Consider the following 19,483-nt stretch of genomic DNA (forward strand, 5'->3'; position numbering starts at 1 on the left):
CATAGCGCTGCAAGTGCGAACAACGCACAAAATAAAATGTTGGGATTTCTTGAAAGGTTTCATATGCATATTAGTTGCGTCCTTCGCAACTGCTCTTCCAAGAGCGCAATCCTGCGGCTCTATGCCTCGCTCATGGCAACTCCATCTAAGCTCATCCCGCAATAATTCGTCAAGCAATGTATGAATGTGAATATCGAGCTCAATCATTCCCGCTGCTCCTTCGCCTTCTAGACGGTACCAGCGACCGTCAAGTCCCTTATCTCCGACAAGACCTGTTCCACCCTCGTGTCAAGGTCACCCCTCGCGTACTGGTCCCTCGTGTCCGCATCCAGATACTGCTGTACCTGTGCCATCCTCGAATATGCCTCCGCACAGAACCTCAACTGGATCTTTACCAATGCCTCGAAACTCGGATCGAGATACGGCACCCTCAGATCTATCAGCTGCGGCAGTTCCGTGAATAATTGTTCGTTCAATTGCTCGTATGCTTGCTTTGCCATCTCTGCCTCTTTTTCTGCGCGAGGGAGTTTGGTGACATCCTTATCTGGTTTCTCGACTAGTCGTTTTACCTTTGCGCGCATGGCGTCGTAATCGAGGAGTTTGTTGTTGCGCTTCTTTATGCACTCGTTTATGTCGGGAAAGTATGCGCAGAAGCGGGAGATGGGGTCGAGCACTGTGGTCCGGTAGGGGCCATCGAGGGCTTTGATTGTTTCGGCGTCGAGATCTTCAACTGCTTGTTTGTAGGATCTTGAGACGCCGTCTCTTGTGCCGGCGTCGCCGTAGAAGGCGTCTATTGTTTCTGCTATGCGCATTTGGGAGGCTGTCATGGCTGGTTGGGTCAGCATGGGGGTTGGGATGGTCTCGAGTATGGATGTGGCGTACCTCTTAGACTGTCTAGATACCCTTTTGCTTCTTTCTGGAGGCGGTTGGCTGCTGCTTCCATGGTTCTGTACCGTCTGTGTCTGCTGTCAGCATCTTCCTAAGGTACGGAATCCGAGATGATATGGCTGCTCGGCGCGTACCTCTCTTCGACTTCGTAGTCTCTGTCATTCGTCCGCTCTACATGGCCAGTCTTCATCATCACCTGGGTCGTTGCCCGGTTGACATTTTTCTTAAAGCCTGCCCACGACATGTTTGCGATGTGGTGAGGGTTGGTAGGTGGTCTTGGTTGAGGTAGAGACGGTTCCTGACTGGGCGTTGATAGCATACACTGAGTAGTCCTCGTTGGCAGCCTAGCGCTTCGCTCTAAGCATGACACGATAACTGTTGACTGGCCTGGCTGTTTCGCTGTTGGTTCGTCGGCGCTGATTATGCAAACGCGGCACCACGCAGGCTCGGCATAAACGACAATCTAAGCCCCGTTATTGCCGATGACGTTGCCGCTTGCCGAAAGAAGTTAGGGAGATCTCTCCTTTCTCTCCCCACTGGCAGCAGAGGTACTCTACCCAGCTGAGGCCATGCTTCCTGGTGCTTCTGCTCTACAACCCTTCGTGCAAGACCTGCTTATCATTCAATTCAGTGCACACCTACATATCGGGTCTCCAGGCTTCCGCCACAGTACGCTTCTACATCAGACATATTGGCATCTGAATGCCCTGTTATTTCGCCGATAGAAGCCCCTTTGCGTCACATTCTACAAAAGATACGGACAACCCAGTCCGCTGCCACCAGACCCTCTTTGTTGACTACAAAGTCCTGCGTGAAGGAGATGATTGAGCGGTGTTACGAAACATCAGATTGACCGGCACATTCGGCGGACTTCTTACATCGTCCTTTGTTTGTGTTCGTAGCCCATTGAAATTCAGACATTGGACAGGTGTCCCTGCAGCTGGTACAGATGGCCCCTGGCTGATCGCTCACGCCTAAAGATAAGTTGTTTCAGCACTGATGAGCTTCATCTAGAACTGCATGAGCTTGATGGCATCGTCCCAAGAAGGTTCATGTCGCAAGTATCCGATCCGTTCAAGGACCTTGTGCTGGTAAGGCAGACAATCTTAAAGGCGTACCACGAAAGCTGTGCGGCACGTGTTCTTCAACACGTAGCTTGACCAGAACCGAGTCGAAGTGTCTCCTGAATGGAAGGAGAGCAATTACAACATCCTCCCGTCTCACCATCAAGACAGTATAATGGACGAGTCCATCCGCTGAGTGCCTTAGAGTCCAAATTTGTCCGCAGCCGTTGTACTTCGACGATTTGAGGTCAGCTTTTCGTGCTCGTACCTACCGCTTATGTGCATTGGACACGAAACTGAGCAATTCATTGTGGGTATGGTTTGAGCATATACCCAACATTGAGCGTACTGACAGACTATGAGTGTACGGCAACCTTGGCTTCCAATGAAAAATGACAGTCGCTTATTGGCGATGTGTTATTAGCTACAGATGCTGTGACAACAGCTATCGCAATCTTGGGGTTGGCCATGCCTCAATTCTAGTACTCGCCGCAATTTTCTCGTGGCAAGCACCCTGTCGTTCTCGACTGTGTACAGCATAGGCACCGAGGCTGACGAGCATAGAATACTCCGTCTCCAAAGTTGTATCAGGCGGAATATTATTCAAGCAACTTCCTACGTGATCCATCTTGTGGCCAACACCGGCCAAGCGAACACCCAATGCTACCACCAAAAAATAGCCGTGCGACCAGCGGTTGGAGTACATGATGTCAAAGCTGCTGGAAAATAAGCAAAAGCGGCTATCGTCGATCCAGGGCGTCCGCTCTAGCTGATTGTGTTGCACAGCATTGGTCGCGCGAACAGCTGCAGGTGCGAGGTCGACTCGCGTGCTTGCAAAGGCACGTGGAGTACTCGTCTATCGACCCGGTCCGAAGGAGTTGATGTAGACTTCACTAAAGACTCTACTCCAATTGGGGTCCACATACAAGACAATATGAGCGTCTCCAGCTTCTGCTTGTCAGAGACGATCAGTCATATCGGACAAAGTAGTCTATGAGGCATTTTGATCATTGGTGTGACATGCATACCGGCCAGCATTAGCATGAACAGCTAGCCGCGATATGCGGACGTAAGAGTAGGTGTTTTGAGCATGCGTTGTGTCGGCAGTAGAGTGATGGATTCGGGAAAGAGATTATGCTGTGGAATCTGTCCCTCCTCACATCATACTGCATGAATAGCTTATTTCGGCATATAAGCAATTTGGCATTACGAGGCTGTCCACAAAGATAGATCATGATAGATCCTGGTGCCCCTCTCGTATCACCTACACAGATAGCTGCATGTAGTTCAAGACTGCTATCACAGCCAAGCATGAACCTTCTTGCAAGGCTTACGAGGCACTCGGAAGGACGGTCAGGTAAATGTTGCGGTGGGTCAGCAAGAGCTCTACGGAACGTTCCTCGCATAGCTTTACTAAAGACGCATGCCCCTTTCCCGATCATGCGAGGTGTTGTATGAACTTTTTACGTTTGCCAATGGTAGCTATATTGCGAGCCGAGCAGATGGACCTGTGCAGGAAGGTAACACGGCATCTGAACACGATCAGAAGCACGATGTCCTGTGAGTGGTGGATATTGAACAGTGATGAGCTTCCAAGCATGCAAGCAGGAATCCATGGCGGTGAGCAATAAACGAGTATTTCTGTTGCAGCCAACTCAGGAGGTTGACCATGTGCTTCTTGCAATGAACCGCAAGCCGAGTAGTCTACTTGTCGCTTGCCGTGCACACGATGGGTCTGTAGTTGGCCAAACGCCGGATGGACCACTTTCATCTGTCGTCCGCACAATTTGATCGAGTAACAAAAGCCCACACTTTTGTCAATTATCCGGACCAAGAATTCCCCATAGTTGCGACTGCTCTGGTGTGCCCTTTGTCGGCCACGGGTCCCAGAAGCAGACTCGAGCTTTGCTTGTGACGAAAACCCAGGCGCAGCATCAGCATTAGAACCATACAAACCGATATAGAGAACAAAGGAGAAGCGCAAACAAACAAGAAGCGTATGACGGTCTGAAGGAACAGGAGAAGTTTGGTCCCAAGACCCCATTGCTAGAAAGCTTCGCAGGCCGAGACCTCGCACCAAGGCAAGCTCTCGACAGGATCCTACAAAAAAGTCTTCTTTGTTATAAGCAACGCCCAAAGGACGTCGTCCTTGACGATATATTCTTAACCACAAAGGATTTCGTTTGACTATCAGTACATCCTGCACAGCCTCCCTCCAAGTTAGGTAGCTATCGAGGGGTACAAACAATCAGCGAGACTCAGTCATACCTCGGGAAAAACAACATCGACCACCAAATTACTGGAACTTGGCAATTTCTTGCATTGGTCATCAGACATCAAACAAAGTCAGAAAACACAGCTTGTGTTATTCCCTGCTCAGTCACTCGTCAGAGGCTGCAAGTCATCAAGTGCAGTGACTGCATCACACCCGCTCTACCGGTGCGCTTACAGTCGCCCGCCAGTGGCCGTCTTGCCGCCTCCGAGGCCAACTCAATCTGGTGAATTGGTGCTTCCTTCGCAAATTCAGAACAATTCCATCTCGATTGCACTTTTCGCCTTTCGTCCACCACACAGCCACTTCCCTCATTGACCGCGCAGAACCACCCAGCATAGTGTGTCATCGTGATACAAACCAACGAACAAACACAATTTGGATTCTTCGACTTTACTTTACTCGACTGCTTCTCAGATATAAGCCTTGTGTGGTCTTCCTGCGCAGCCGACGTCATTCCACTTTACTTCAACTGACTGAGTCGACCGCGCAATCCGAAATCCTTATCTCGCAGCCTCCAGCCCACCTGATAGGGCATTTCCTACAACTACCACTTCCGCATCCACCTGCGGCCACCCACATGAATTCAACTAGACCCGCCGCTTCGCAAGCATCCTCGTACACATCACCTCCTAGGAGTCCAGCACCGCAAACGAATCCCAATGATGACCCGATAGCACGAGTGGTGCAGGGCACCAATGCCCTGTCCGTCTCTGGAACTACCACCCCTGTCCCCACAGAGCATTCGCAACCTCCGAAGAAACCTAAAATGACGTCCCGTCTGACTCGTATGTTCTCGCGGACAGACCAGAAGGATGTCGATAGTGCTAAGAGCCAACACAAGGAATCGCAAAAGAACTCGGGCGAGAATACACGGTCAGCCTCGCCGGATCAGCTTCAAAACGGCGACACCCTGCAACGATCAGACTCGAAGAAAATGACCATAATGGGAGCCCAGAAAGAGAAGACTAGAATCGACTCTCTCGCAGATCCTAACCATGGCCCATCCAGACGATTCGAGCAGCTTGAGGACGGCACCCACGGCCACTACCTCAAATCCGTCAAGCGACAAGAGAAACTTTCCGGCATGCTCAAAGACCTCATTGGCCGCAAAAAGCACGAAGGAGAAGAGCAACTCTCCCTCATGTCCAATTGGGTCGACCAACTCAGGCTTGAAAAAGACCACCTCGCAAAGGACTCCAAACAAGGTCCGAACGCAACCGCAAACCTGGTCGAGAAGTACGGCAAGTGTCAAGAGATCGTCGGAAGGGGAGCTTTCGGCATTGTCAGAATATCACACAAACAGGACCCCTCGAAACCAGACAAGGAACTGCTTTACGCGGTGAAAGAGTTCAGGAAGCGACCGCAGGAAACGAGCAAGAAGTATCAGAAGCGCCTAACGTCCGAATTCTGCATATCGTCTAGCCTGCGACATCCGAATGTTATTCACACTCTGGATTTGTTGCAGGATGCGAAGGGCGATTACTGCGAGGTCATGGAGTACTGTGCTGGTGGAGATCTTTACACATTGGTAATTGCGGCCGGACAGCTTCAGGTCGCTGAAGCGGACTGCTACTTCAAGCAGCTTATGCGAGGCGTGGAATACATGCACGAGATGGGCGTTGCACACCGAGATCTGAAACCAGAGAACCTTCTCCTCACAAACCACGGTTGTCTCAAGATCACAGACTTCGGCAACGGTGAATGTTTCCGTATGGCGTGGGAGACAGAAGCACATATGACGGCTGGCCTGTGCGGATCTGCGCCATATATTGCGCCGGAAGAGTACACTGATGGCGAGTTCGATCCCAGAGCTGTCGATGTCTGGGCTTGTGGTGTGATCTACATGGCCATGAGGACCGGTCGACACCTGTGGCGTCAGGCGAAGAAGGATGAGGATGAGTTCTACGAGCGGTATCTGGAAGGTCGGAGAGACGAAAATGGCTACGCACCCATAGAAAGTCTGCATAGGGTAAGTCTACCCACCACATATCGTTACAGGAGAAACGCTAACAAGTCACAGTCCCGATGCAGAAACGTCATCTACTCGATACTCGACCCCAAGCCCGAACGGAGAATCACAGCCTCACAAATTCTGAAATCCGAATGGGGTCGCGAGATCAAAGTCTGTGTTGCGGGTGAGGAGGGTTATTGAGCGCAGTCAGCGTACAGCATATGGGCAGGAGCGTTTGCATGAACCAATCAATAGACGACCACCCATTGGCGGCTTGATGCCCAGGACAGGATATACACCTAGAGTTGACGATGCATGATTGAATGAGTTTGAGTTTGTGGTTGGTCCTTATTGAGCGAGCATCAAAAGAGTTTGCTATTGGCATCGTGCACTGGGCGCTGGCCTCGATATAGCATGCATGCGACCCTAAGCTACGAATCGATATAGCCATTTTTAGCCATGCAAGATGATCATGAGAAATGAATTTCATTCTTCCAAACTTGTTCACCTTCACCTATTGTCTTCTCCTGACACTACCACAAGCCACCGTCCCGCGTCCGACTTTATCGTTCTCATCATAGATCTAACAGATGAAGCCGAGCACTGGCAGACAAGGAACAGGTATCCGTCGTTCCGCCGGTGTCGCCCCTTCGGGATTTCCTAAATCATCCTCGCCGTGCCCCGCACATTGCCTCAGAGCGATTTCTTCACTTCCACCTCGACTCGAATATCCAAAATATCATATATTTTGCAGCACAAATTCGTGCTCATCCACAGAGCAAATGTGCACACACATTTCCACCTCTTCGGTCTGGATGGTGTAGTTGGTTATCACGTCGGTCTCATAGTTCACCTATGAATCTAGCATAGCTAGAGATATCCGAAGGCCGCGAGTTCGAGTCTCGCTCTGGACACAAAGCTTCAGACTTATCCATAAGTCTTATCCAACGTGATCAATTTCTTTTTTGCTCTTAAGACGGCTGATTCAGTTCCTCGCCTGGTTTTTAGACTATACTCTCCAGCTAACGCAGAATTATACGGGGTGCTCTGAAAGGAGGGACGACCGTTGCAAAGACGGATCCTCTACACCGCAAGCCCCTGCCGTTGAAGAATTGCCAGGTACATGAAACTAGCCGTGCGGACTGAAAGGCTCACAAGCACCTAAGCTTTTGGCGTCGCAGGCGCCGACGGTGCCTGAAGCTCAGCTTCGGTAATGTCCGTAGCGCCCCCGTTTCAAGGTGGGCGAAACTGGCAATTCATCCGCGTCACAGGCTTGACCGTATAAACTCAAGCTTAATCCGAGCATGCCGTATTAGAACCATGCCACGGTGGATTGCTATCTCAAGGCAGAGAGGACCACCTGGAACAGAACTATCAGCTAGGGAGATGTTCCGCCTAAACACTATCTGCGGCAATCACCGTTCTGGCCCGGGTTTGACCGCTTCCGGCGTCTACTAGGCCTAGCACTGCACCAGTACACCGTGCAGAGCCTCTTCTTCGTCCAGAATAATATTGCTTGAAGAAGTTGTGCAAAGCATAAATTCGGATAACTAGTCTGCAAGCTGGACGAGGTGGTGCCAGTATGCTAGCCATAATTGCATTCCGTGAGATTGACCTTGGCCGTTAAGCAGGGAGGATGTGCGGTTCGGTCAAATTTATGGCTTTACGCGAGACCTCAAACCCAACACAAAATATTGAGAACGGACCTGCAGGATACGTTGTAAAGAACACAACACTGCAGAACGAAAGTAGCGCACGTCCTTGATTCGATGATCTTTGTCTCGACTGGACATACATGCCATCTCTCGTTCGACATTATAGCTACACTCTGAACCGCGCCCACCACTCCCCACTCACCCCTCAACGCCATAAATCTCCTTAATCCTCGCAATCTTCTTCTCCTCCAGCAACTTCCCAACTCCAGCCGTCTCAGGCACATACAAGTTGCCAGTATACTCATTATGCCTATCGAACGGACAAGAACTCGTTCCTGCATCTCGGTCGACGAGGTAGTGACATAGATGGAGAGCCATATGGTGTGCGAACTTGATGTGGCCAGATTGTGTCAGTTCGAAGGCAGCGATATCATTGTCTCCGGTTGGTGATCGAGCTCCGAAGTCTGCGTCGTCGAGCCATCCGTCAGTATCGATGACGAAGGTGTGCTTGTCGCCGATGTGCCACTTGAGCTCGTTGAGGACTTTTGACGTCGCGTGATGAAGCAGTGACTTCAGCTGGCGGCTTTGCGGGTGGAGGAGTGAGGATAGGATTGGCTGGAGGACGAGGAGGATTGGGATGGTTGACGGTGAGGAGTTGTAGAGATAGGATTCGTCGATTTCATCTTGAAGAGCCATCTGGCCGAAGGCCTGCTTGTTCGCCATTGTGGCTGGAGAGTAGGCGGTGCGTCTGATGGTCTGGATGAAGCTGGAGTAGGTGCGTGCGAATTCATCGGTAAATTGTGTGATTTGGTGCTTTGTCACTGAGCTTGACCGCAGGAACGCCTCGACGTCTGCTAAACCAAGCATCAGGACTAAGGCTGCTGGAGATTCCTTGCTCGAACCGAATGGCCAGAGGCGGTCGTAGAGATGTGTGCCTGGAGCACCAGCTCGGAAGAAAATATCTTGTGCTGTGCCCTGTCCACCAAGATCCTTCACTACACGCTGATTGTGGCACTGTTGGGTCATGCAGGTTGTGGGCGAGACTGGAATCGTTGATAGACTTGAGCTGGAGAAGTAGCCTTGTAGCAGCCCAGTCCACGGCATGGTCTTCGACCAGGTTTTGATCTTGGTGTCGTTTCGTCGGCATGCCTCGCTCATCATCGATGAGGGTGCCACTACCTCAACCAGCTTTCGTTGTATCCTGCTGGCCTGCCGCTTAGATGCAGACGTGTGGCTCTCATTACTGTTTGCGTGATTCTTCGCCTGCAGTACCAAGCCTGTGACCCCGTCCGGATGAAATAGCAAACCTCCTTCTTTCATCAATATGCCACGCAGCTGTAGCGTACTTGGCTCCGCGCTGTCGAATAGTGTAACTTTGAAGCGATGGACATTGTTGGGTTCCAAATTGTACGTAATCTGCTCTAACATATGAGACCGCTCGTAGTAGGTAGGCTTCGTGCTGTTGATAGTGACGAGAATATCGACAGGGTCTGCTGGTTCATGCTTTAGTTGAGTAGGTGTTAGGAGGAGTGACGATTTCTGTGCATTGTGGACATCTCGCTGGCGAGCACGTCTGTCGACTGCGGTGTTCGCGAGAACGAGTGCGACAGTCGAGGTGTTTGAGACTGCGAATTCGAAATTCGATCCTGGTCGGTGTCAGCGTGTACATAAGCGACAGGGTTGTAAAGTTACCGGGAAAGCTTGCCTCGACTGATAGCTGATTCGGGGCCACAAGCCAGCGACCATTGTACTGCGCGGCGTTAGCCACGATGACTGTCAATATATTGGCCACTAGACGTACCTGTATGTTCTCATCCTGGGCCGCCACAAATGTCCCCAATGTTGAGAGCAGACTGTGAGGGATACCATCACCTGGATGCCAATCGACAACCCATAAGAAGCACGCAAAAGAGGCAGAGAGAGCCAACGAAAACCCAATGCCGCTTACGAATGCCTTTGCGAGTAGATGCATGGAGATTGTGAATCTTGCTATTGGAAATGGTTAGAAGTGAAGATGTGATTTTGGCGAAAATATTTGGCGATGTCAACTGCTGGACTGATCATGATGCACCTTCCCGCAAATCCTTTGTTGCGAGCCTGCCTACCACGAATGCCAATATGAGATTTAGTCGTTCCGACTTCCGATGGTGCACTCCTGAGCCACCAATTATGGCCTGCCATGCTCAACTTTCTCAGCCTGCTGCACCTCAGCACTCTTCTCCTCCACAGTCCACGTTTTCTGCTGCTCAGTATCGAAATCTTCACCACCAGTAAAGCCCTTTCCCCCAGGTGTAAAGGTGCCAGGTTCCGCAAAGATATAATCAATTTGTTCCAGCGTCTTTCCACCAGTTTCTGGACACAAGAAGTAGACGAAGACCACAGCAACGACATTTCCTGTCAAGACAAAGATCCAGAACCTCCACTTGATGTTTTCAAGACCGACAGGCAGTACCATAACGAACAGCCACGTGGCCAACCACTCGCCTCCAGCTGTTATCGCTCCGCCCAAGTGTCGATAGTCTAGGGGCGGAATCTCACTGCAGTACAGCCAAACACATCCCTGCCAAGACCAGCCCATAACGAAGAGGAAGGTCCAGATAATGCCAATACTGGCCCATGACATGGATGTTGTAGGATTGATCGCTTGTAGAACGGTGAAGATGAGCATTAGTGTTGACATGGCTATGGCGCCCCATAGCAATGTTGCACGGCGGCCCGTACGCTCGACCGTGAAATAAAGCGGTACACATCCCGCCGCAAAGATGATGTTCTGTACACCCGCAAGAAGGCTGACTAGCGTTGGTGTAGCACCGGCTTGTGATAAGGTGACTGTCGAGTAGTAACTATCTTAAAGTCAGTGTCATGCGCACTAACTTCTCAAGTAAAATGCTTACGCTAACATGGAGCTGCCGGTCCACTCTCTAATGAACGGCAACCAGAAGCATATACATAGCCGTCGCACGATCCGGAGTGGTGTCTTGTCCGTGATACCAGATGTGAGAAACTGAGTCCACTTCAAACTGCTCTTTGCTTCCTCTTCCGCCTCCATTGCCATAAAGATCTCCCTTCGTGTCAGTTGAATCTTGGGATCATCGAGCGGTAAATCTGCCAGTCTGCAAAGGGCGTCGTCTCCTAGTTCCGGTCTGCCTCGAGCATAGTACCACCGTGGAGTATCGGGGAGAAACCACATGCATCCGCCAGAAGTGATGGCAAAGAGGCACTGAAAGATGATTGGCACTCGCCAGGAGAACTGGCCGTTGTATTGAACGAAGCCGTAATCGATCCAATATGCCAAGGGGACACCGCTGATCAAGAGGATGGCGTTGATAGCGTTGGCCGGACCACGGTCGCCGATCTCCATGCCCGTTTCAGAGAGGTACGTTGGGACTGCAGAGCTAATGCAGCCGATACTGAAGCCCTAGGCTGGTCAGCTTGAGCTCTCGTACTGGGGAAGAAGATGAGGGCTCGCATACCGTAATGATCCTTCCGACTATCAGTTGTGGAACGCTCCAGCTCGTAGCTTGGATAACCGATCCAACAACAGCGGTAGCGTTGCCGAGCAGAATCGTACCGCGTCGACCAAGTCTGAAGGTGAAAGGAGCTATTACCACAGTCGTGACGGCAGCAGCAAGACTGTATGAGCTTGAGATCATCGCAATAGTCCATGCGCCAGTCGGATTGCCAATGGCATCGAGGAACGGCTTGTGAAGAAGAACACCACCAAGCACGCCGGCATCATACCCATACATCATGAAGGCGACACCGCATATGAACTTCATGAGCCGGTAGAGGCTTCGGCCTCGGAGGTTGATGAGGGCGCCCATGCTTATGGTGTTGAGCCAGTGATGTCGGGAGATGACCACTGTGTTACTTCTTTGTAGGTCGACTCGTGGACAGCATGGTCTTCTTATACGTGTCGCCTACATGATGTACGGGCCATGACCGATATATTGACCGAGGTCATGGTATTCGACCATTAAAGTCTATATGGTCTTTCCCGTTGCTGGTATATTGTGGCGTCGGAGGTTTAATGAATGTTATTGGTGAGTTGAGGTCCGACCACGAACCAGGCCCGAGGTCAAGGAATTGTTTCCGACATTTCGCCTTTGATATCAGCTCATCAAACTTCTTCCAGCAATTGACGAGCTGCTTGTGGTGGATGAAACGCCTTGTGTAGTGGTCAAGCTGGCTGACGAGCAGATTTCGAGTCAGGAAAGCCTTGGAACTGGAGAAGCTCCACGTGGGGAGCTCCTTCTCCACATTCATCTGGACGCGGTCTGTGTAACCGACCAGCAAGAGCAGTATGAGACAGCGTCTAGTCGGAAACAAAATGCATAACGACGCCCTTATATAAGATATACACGCTGTTGATTCATTCATTCGTTCATTCGTAACTTGCGAGAGCTAGTAAGGATCGTCTATCATACAAGAATTGCTCATGAAGCAAGTTCGCAATGTTATACACAATGCTAGTGGCTAGAGTATTATTGCCTACAGCTCCCAGTCAAAGCTCGATGTCTCTGTCTCATCAACGAGAGGGGCCAGAGCCTGCTTCAGTTCTTCAACTGTCAAAGTGTCATCAGCGACTAATGGGGCAGCACCTGGCTCCTTCGGTGGGATGAGGACGTTGGGGATCACGTGAACGACGCCATCAGCGGCAATGCCATCGCTGACCACAACACGCGTAAAGCCATTGATCTTGATGGTGATCAATCGGCCATATCGACCAATATCAACACTGAGGTGCTTGCCCTCGAGACCTGTAGGAAGATCGATGTGGTAGAGTCCCTTAGGGATTCGGTGGTCAGGGAAGGAGGTAGCTTCCTCAGTCTTGTAAAGAGCATCGGAGTAGAGGGTGATATCGTCGGCGGCGTGGTAGAGAATGAGAGCCTTGAGGTACTTCAAACCATGCTGGCTAAACAAGAAGGCATTGATCTTTGGCCCAAGTCTTTGCCAAGCGAAGTTCGACGGGGCAAACAGGGTGCCTCCGTTGTGTTTGGAGGTGTCGTTGAAGGCGTCGAACAGGCCAGTCTTGTACAAAGCGAGTTCGAGAGTGCTGAACTCGCCAGGGAAGGACGTGATGATGTTGACAGCCTTCGGTGGTGGCAAAAGAATGGAGTCAATGCCGTGGATGACACCGTTGGTTCCGAAAATGTTGATGGCGACGATTCGAGCATAGAAGTTGACGGTAAGACCCCTGAGTCCGACCTGTGTGGACAGTCTCTGCGGGACATCCTTGATGAATTCAGCGTCGAGCGCTGTTGGGATGGTTCGGGTGACCAGGACTCTGCCAGCAGGGTAAAACTCTGGGGAAACATGGTATGTCAAAATTTTCTTGAGCTCCTCCTTCGATGGCTTGGGAGCATGCTTTGGGATATTTTCAAAGGCAGAATCTGTGGGAGCGAAGACGGTGTAGTTGGCCTTGGTGCCATTTAGCTGTTCAACGAGGTCTGGGTAGTCGTCGAGCAACTTAGCAAGCTTGGTTGTGTACTTGCTCTTTGAAATCAACTCGTAGACAGTCTGGTTGGGTGGGCCATGGCCGTGATGGGGCGGATGGTGTGGTCGGTGGTGGTCGGGCGGACCATGATGAGGTGGATGGTCTACCAGGTCTTCATCCTCTTCAGTGTTGGCAAGCCAGTCCTCTCCTGCAAAAGCAGTCTGGAATGACTCGTCGTACTTGACGGCAGTCTCGTAGGCAGCGTCGATAGCATTGTCCAATTTGTGTTTGGCACAACCAGCTATCTCCTGGACCCTTTCTTCGGCATCGGTCCATAGTTCTTCGGCATCAGTCCAGAGCTGCTCCCGGCTCGGAACACTGTCCCATATCGATGCAGGCTTGTTGTCTTGCAATTGCAACGACTGAGCAGTTTCGGCGTCAGGAATGACGAGGCCAGAGGCAAGAGCTGCCAGAGGCAACAGCGAGAAAGACTTCATGACTGTTGATAATTCAGATTAGCTGACAACAGAAGAGGAAGAGTTGATGAGACAACAGGAGCAGGCAGAACCATTTAATAGAGCGCAGTCTCACCACACGCAGTGCTCCTCATAGCCGCGTAGGATGGCGGGCCTGGCAGCTCGGATGTTCGCAAGTGATGATGCCGTTGACAGTGCTGATGACGCCGCATCGGACCAATCCAGGAAGAGCCTGGCAGACATGAGGTGGGGAGCTTCTGCATACGCGGAAGCTGCGATTGGGGCCGATAGCTCGGAAGCTTGTGCTACCGAGAAAGCTGGCCCATGGAATGCGCTGACAGCTTGCTACTTCTTCGTAGTTACCCAAGACCTCCTCGACGACATCTTGCCTACAGTAATGTCGGAACTCAGGCACTTCGAAGACATCTTCTCATGTACCATGCTTGTGTCCCAACAGTCAGCGCTGCACATCTGACATTTCGAGCTATGGTTTGTTCCTGATCGATGGCCGATGCCGAAATTGACAATGGTGGCATGCAGCTCGTCGTCGCTTTGGCTGCATCAGCATCATGCAAGAGACGCATCACGCATGACTCCATGAGGATGCAGGTCGGTAAAATTGCTTGACGTACAGTAAGGCTTGTTTGATCCGAGCAGCCGCAATATACGAGATGGAAGAAAGTGAGCACTTAGGAGCTGGAAATTGTACAAGATGAAGGCTGTGGCGAGCAGGAGCATTCAAGAAGTTCAAGTTTGCTGCACTGGTCGAGGTTGCGTATCCTTTCCTTCACAAAATCGCGCCTGCCTTATCTTTCATCGTGGTCGCACCTGCCGTCCCAAATTGAATCGAAGCAGCATAGACAGCCGACATCTCCCTTTCCTAACCCTCCTAACCACATCCTCCTTACAGACTTTGCACTCAGCTCTCGGCTTTTGGATCACTCATTTTGGCATTTTGGAAGGTTGCTATAATATTCGGGACAGCGACCGCACTGTCCATCACTTTGATTGAGGAATGCCCGAGTCGACCAAAACAAACACCAAAACACCGACACTGACGATTCTAGATTGGAGATTGTGAACTGTGCGCACCAAGCTAACACCTCCTGTCAAGCTTGCACTAATTTGCAGAACAGTGCCGAGTATTTGTTTTCCTGTTAGTTGTATGGCCAACATCTTGCGGCCGCATCCGAGCTTGTGATCACCGCTGCTGAAGAATACCTCAATCGTTACAGCATATCACCAATTTGGTTTGCAGGTCACATGTCACGACGAAGTCCAAACAGACTGCTGCTGGTCGCCGTGGTAGCGTGAAGAGCAGACACTGCGCAGAGAGATGGAACAAACGGCGAGGACACCGCGAAGCACCAACACGAGGACACCTTTAGCAGAGCGTCAGCCACGGACTCGACCATCATCAACCCACTCAAAGGCATCGGACTACTCGAAGCTCCCAACTCCTTCTCGCATACCACACCATGAATCTGTCCGTCCAGAGGGCAATCTGTCCGTCATCTCGAGAGACTTTGCTGCCAATGGAAGAGTAGTTACCATCGCTGAAGATGACGCCGAAAGCCACAAACGAGACTCTCAGATCTCGACCACGTCTACCGTGTCGACTACCAAGGGCAAGAGGAAGACACACATTGGGCCATGGCAGTTGGGTCGTACTCTGGGAAAGGGTGCTACGGGCCGTGTGAGGCTCGCCAAACATGCTCTTACTGGCCAGACAGCAGCAATCAAGATTGTTTCCAAGAAGTCTGCCGCTATGGTTCAAAGTGCCAGCATGAGGCAAATGGACAATGATACTGCCGTTTCGAGCAACATTCATGGCATCAGAACTATGCCCTTCGGTATTGAGCGGGAGATCGTCATCATGAAGTTGATTGAGCATCCGAACATCATCAGTCTGTATGATATCTGGGAGAACCGAGGGGAGCTCTACCTGGTTCTGGAATACGTCGAAGGCGGCGAATTGTTCGACTATGTCATGCGCAATGGGGCTCTCCCTGAAGCCGAAGCCGTCCGACTCTTCCGACAACTTATGGCTGGTTTAGCCTACTGCCATCGCTTCAATATTTGTCATCGAGACCTCAAGCCTGAGAACATCCTTCTGGATGCCGACCACAACATCAAGATCGCCGACTTCGGCATGGCAGCAATGCAACCGGATGGCCAATACCTCACTACATCCTGCGGCAGCCCGCACTATGCTGCACCCGAGGTCATTGCGGGCAAGCAATATCTGGGCAACGTATCGGACATCTGGAGCGTTGGCATTATTCTCTATGCTATGCTCAATGGTCGCCTACCTTTTGACGGCAGAGACTTGCATGACACTCTGCGTCTGGTACGGAAGGGCGAATACTATCTCTCCCCAGATTTAAGTGAAGAAGCCGCGGACCTGATCCAGTTCATGCTGCAGAAACACCCAGAGAATCGCATCACCATGGATGAGATTTGGTGTCACCCATTGTTGAAGAAATACAACAAGATTCATGCCAGTTTAGCGGCACCCAACAAATTGGCTGGTCCGCCGCCACCTCTCACTGTCGCTGATTGTGGTCCTAGACGCATCAAAGCTGCTGAGATCGACCGAGAGCTACTACGGAATCTACAGGTCTTATGGCATGGTCTAGGCGAACAGGACGTGATCAAACGCTTGACGAGCGACGAGCCAAACTTCGAGAAACTGTTCTATTGGGCGTTGATACGCTTTCGCGAGGAACAATTGGAAAACTATCCTGGTGAACCGCTGCAGTACTCTGCAAGCGATTATCATCATGCGAAGAAGCCCGCACCTCGAATACCAAAAAGCGCCACCAAATCGGCTTTACACCAGCGCAGATCTTCTCAATTCTCGATCGTCAGTGAAGGAAGCATTGCTCGCGCAGCCTACTACAAGAACCCGCTTACTGCTGCAAGCAAGACAACCCAGGGAAGCTATGACCCTTACCGAGCCTCGCGCACGCCTGTTGCTCAAACTCAAAAGGACGGCACCACAATTGTGGTTCGTCGACCTGGAAGTCATGCGTCCATCCCACAACTACCGGGCTCCAGCTTGCGGCAGGGTCTGCCTGAACGAGCTCCCTCGACCATACCTGATATGCCGTCTTTTACTTCTCAAGATATGCAGAGAATTTATGAACAGAAGAGGACGACGTATTCTACTGTCTCCTCACAGAACTCTCTTGCAAGCTCTCAGCGGCATCGAGTCTTCAAGAAGTCAACAAGTTATCGAAGGAATATCTCATTCCAGCATCGGCGACGGCGGTCAAGCCATTCGACTAGTATCTCAAGGGTCAACAGCCCACGAGCGTCTACGTCGCGTCCTGGAACCAGAGAGTCAAATCAGACCTTTTCGGACAGTCGAAGCACTCCGAGCTTGCCTACGCCGACTCATGTGGTGCGACCAAAGAGACCTGCCTCAGATCTTGGTTTGCGTACCACCCGTACTGCACACATGCCGTGGAGAGACGATGCTCGGAAGGTCAGTGCAGAGCTGTCAAAAATTTGTGAGGAGGCATTCAATAGATCGTCCGTCTCATGCGCGAGTGAAATCAGCCAGCAAGATCCGATCGACTCTCCTGCAACTACTGTGTCAGTACCAGAGGGTTTGCTACCTAAGGTTGGCACAGGCCATGTGACCAGTCTCACTCCTGCTCTGAAGGATCTCATCGAGCGCCGTCGCAAAATCATTGAGACATGGGGCGACAGTGATCCTCAGACACTGGCCGACCTAGTCGCGACCTTCGATCGTCGAATCGCCGAGGAGAAGGCTCTTCTACAAGCGACTGCGGAGCGAAGAGCAGCATCCGATCCGACAAATGATAAATACAGAGCTCTTCATGACACTTCATCGACCCTCGATACCATGCGGGATCTTAAGCGTAATCGAGCACACAATTTTCGGGCTGCGTCCGATCCGCTCAAAGCCCACGACAATACTATTCGCATGGTCACACCTGACCCAACGTCGCCAATCACTCGCATCGGGGCTCGACCAAGCAAGGCCATGCCCGTCAATTCTCTGAAAGGTGGACCCAGTACATTGGATCGTAGCCGCGACAGCTACGACAGAAGACTCATGACAGGTCAGTTTCTAGAACCGATCATGGAAGATCCTGCCAGATCACCGAAGAAGCAGCCCTCCACCGAGCAGAAGAAATGGTCGTGGCTGGGTAAGAAAGGGCTCGCATCTAGTGAAGACCTTCCACCAACACCACCTCGGAAAGATACACCAAAAGATAAGCAGCCAAGGACAATTTCGAGTTTGTCGAGCACATCTGCTGATTCAAAGCGGGATGGCCTGACATCAGAGGAGACCGAAGCCAAGAAGCGTGGCTGGCTTCAAAAGGTCTTTCCTACGCGCAAAAAAGAGAAGAACATCTCTATCGACAGCGACCACAAAATTATTCCTGGCGACGAGGATGAAGCCCACTCGGTCGAAGGCCTTTTCACTCCAGCTAGGAGAGCGCCGACACGACGAGGTCACCGACAGTTGCCTAGCATGGAAGGCGTTGCAGTCTCATCTGCACCGCCGCAGCCAGAAGTGAGTCAAAACTGGTTCGCCAAATTCCTCCATCTTAAGCCGGCAACAAGTGTCGTGGTAATGCAGGCCAGCAAAGTTCACGCTCGAAAAGAAATCGTCAAAGTGTTACGTGAGTGGCGAAAGTTTGGTATCCGAGATGTGGCAGTCGAGAAGCGACCCACGGGGGATGTGATCCGAGCAAGAGTCGATGCTACGAACTGTGAGTTATTTTCTACGCACTGTTTCAACTTTGCTAATGCGTTTTAGATCTGCATGTCAGACCTGTCCAGTTCTTCGCAAGCGTATACACCGTACTCGAACGAGGCAAGTCTGCCCAATTGTCGATCGTCAAGTTTACCCAAGAGAAGGGTGCAGCGAGCAGCTTCCACCGAGTCGTGGGCACCATGGGGTCCGTCCTCAAAGAAAACGATCTTATACTTAATGACGTCGAGAAATGCAAGAAGATCAAGAAGAGCATGAAACAAGCAGGTCTATAATTTGGAGGATTGTCTCTCATTCATCTACATTTCCTTTGTTGGTTGGGGTTGAACATATTCGAGGTTCTTGTACAGTTAAAGATTATTTGGTGTTTGGCATGGACACATCTTGAGAGAGTGTTCTTCGAGCCTGATCCGGATGTCGGGTTGGGCGAGAATTGAAAAGTACACGGTATAGATGGACATATGATGTTTTGAGCTAGTGATAAGCAGTATACAAACATGCCTCACGGCGCCAATGACAACGTCTCTTGTAGCAATTCGACTCTCTTCAGTCTCACTATGCCTTGATGCTGGACTTCTTGATTCATGTAACATTATCTTTCGGCGCCACATTTGCTGCTCCGTGTAGAGGCACTACGGTAGTAGGCGTATCACCGCACAAGTCCGGGCTCGTCGAGCCGCTCGGTCTTACTTTCATGCCCCGGCGAAACATGGCCCGCATCACTTATCGCCGCGACATGGGCCGACGTCGACATGGACGATATCAACACTGGACTACGAACTGATGTGCAGGATCTATGTTCCGGACAACGAGCTGATAAGCGTCGCGGTGAGAATGGCGCGTGTACATTCGATATACGATGGCGGTGTAGACTCATTCCCGAAACGAGAGCGAACGTGAAGGTATATAGCCATGCTCAGTTTCCCTCAGGATCATATCCTCTTCTTGACCATCAGAGACGCACTCTTCACTCAGAAACAAGTA

The 19,483-nt window shown here is 51.1% G+C and overlaps 6 protein-coding genes and 1 non-coding gene across 7 annotated transcripts; 3 read left to right on the plus strand and 4 right to left on the minus strand.

The window, feature by feature from the left end:
• Positions 1–227: 227 nt before the first annotated feature.
• hob3 (BAR adaptor protein Hob3) lies at positions 228–1,132 on the minus strand (the record flags this gene model as incomplete). The annotated part of the gene is made up of 3 exons (XM_064874085.1): positions 228–829; positions 883–956; positions 1,023–1,132. 3 exons carry the CDS (start codon positions 1,130–1,132, stop codon positions 228–230), a joined length of 786 nt encoding a protein of 261 aa, XP_064729807.1.
• Positions 1,133–4,804: 3,672 nt separating this feature from the next.
• SAT4 (serine/threonine-protein kinase HAL4/sat4) lies at positions 4,805–6,379 on the plus strand (the record flags this gene model as incomplete). The annotated part of the gene is made up of 2 exons (XM_064874086.1): positions 4,805–6,196; positions 6,248–6,379. The coding sequence occupies 2 exons, from the start codon at positions 4,805–4,807 to the stop codon at positions 6,377–6,379; spliced, it is 1,524 nt and encodes a 507-aa protein (XP_064729808.1).
• Positions 6,380–6,987: 608 nt separating this feature from the next.
• On the plus strand, positions 6,988–7,092 carry PMZ80_005669. The gene has a single exon. It is a non-coding gene; the product is annotated as a tRNA-Met (tRNA).
• A 939-nt stretch (positions 7,093–8,031) lies between these two features.
• On the minus strand, positions 8,032–9,805 carry PMZ80_005670 (uncharacterized protein; the record flags this gene model as incomplete). The annotated part of the gene is made up of 3 exons (XM_064874087.1): positions 8,032–9,479; positions 9,526–9,583; positions 9,635–9,805. The coding sequence occupies 3 exons, from the start codon at positions 9,803–9,805 to the stop codon at positions 8,032–8,034; spliced, it is 1,677 nt and encodes a 558-aa protein (XP_064729809.1).
• A 195-nt stretch (positions 9,806–10,000) lies between these two features.
• Positions 10,001–11,657, minus strand: PMZ80_005671 (uncharacterized protein; the record flags this gene model as incomplete). Its single annotated transcript, XM_064874088.1, has 3 exons — positions 10,001–10,676; positions 10,728–11,251; positions 11,307–11,657. 3 exons carry the CDS (start codon positions 11,655–11,657, stop codon positions 10,001–10,003), a joined length of 1,551 nt encoding a protein of 516 aa, XP_064729810.1.
• A 667-nt stretch (positions 11,658–12,324) lies between these two features.
• On the minus strand, positions 12,325–13,767 carry PMZ80_005672 (uncharacterized protein; the record flags this gene model as incomplete). The annotated part of the gene is made up of 1 exon (XM_064874089.1): positions 12,325–13,767. The coding sequence occupies one exon, from the start codon at positions 13,765–13,767 to the stop codon at positions 12,325–12,327; it is 1,443 nt and encodes a 480-aa protein (XP_064729811.1).
• Positions 13,768–15,082: 1,315 nt separating this feature from the next.
• On the plus strand, positions 15,083–18,774 carry GIN4 (serine/threonine-protein kinase gin4; the record flags this gene model as incomplete). Its single annotated transcript, XM_064874090.1, has 2 exons — positions 15,083–18,497; positions 18,545–18,774. 2 exons carry the CDS (start codon positions 15,083–15,085, stop codon positions 18,772–18,774), a joined length of 3,645 nt encoding a protein of 1,214 aa, XP_064729812.1.
• Positions 18,775–19,483: the final 709 nt, after the last annotated feature.

This window comes from Knufia obscura (assembly GCF_036327395.1).
Source record: "Knufia obscura strain CCFEE 5817 isolate CBS 148926 chromosome Unknown scaffold_6, whole genome shotgun sequence".
NCBI lineage: Eukaryota > Fungi > Ascomycota > Eurotiomycetes > Chaetothyriales > Trichomeriaceae > Knufia > Knufia obscura.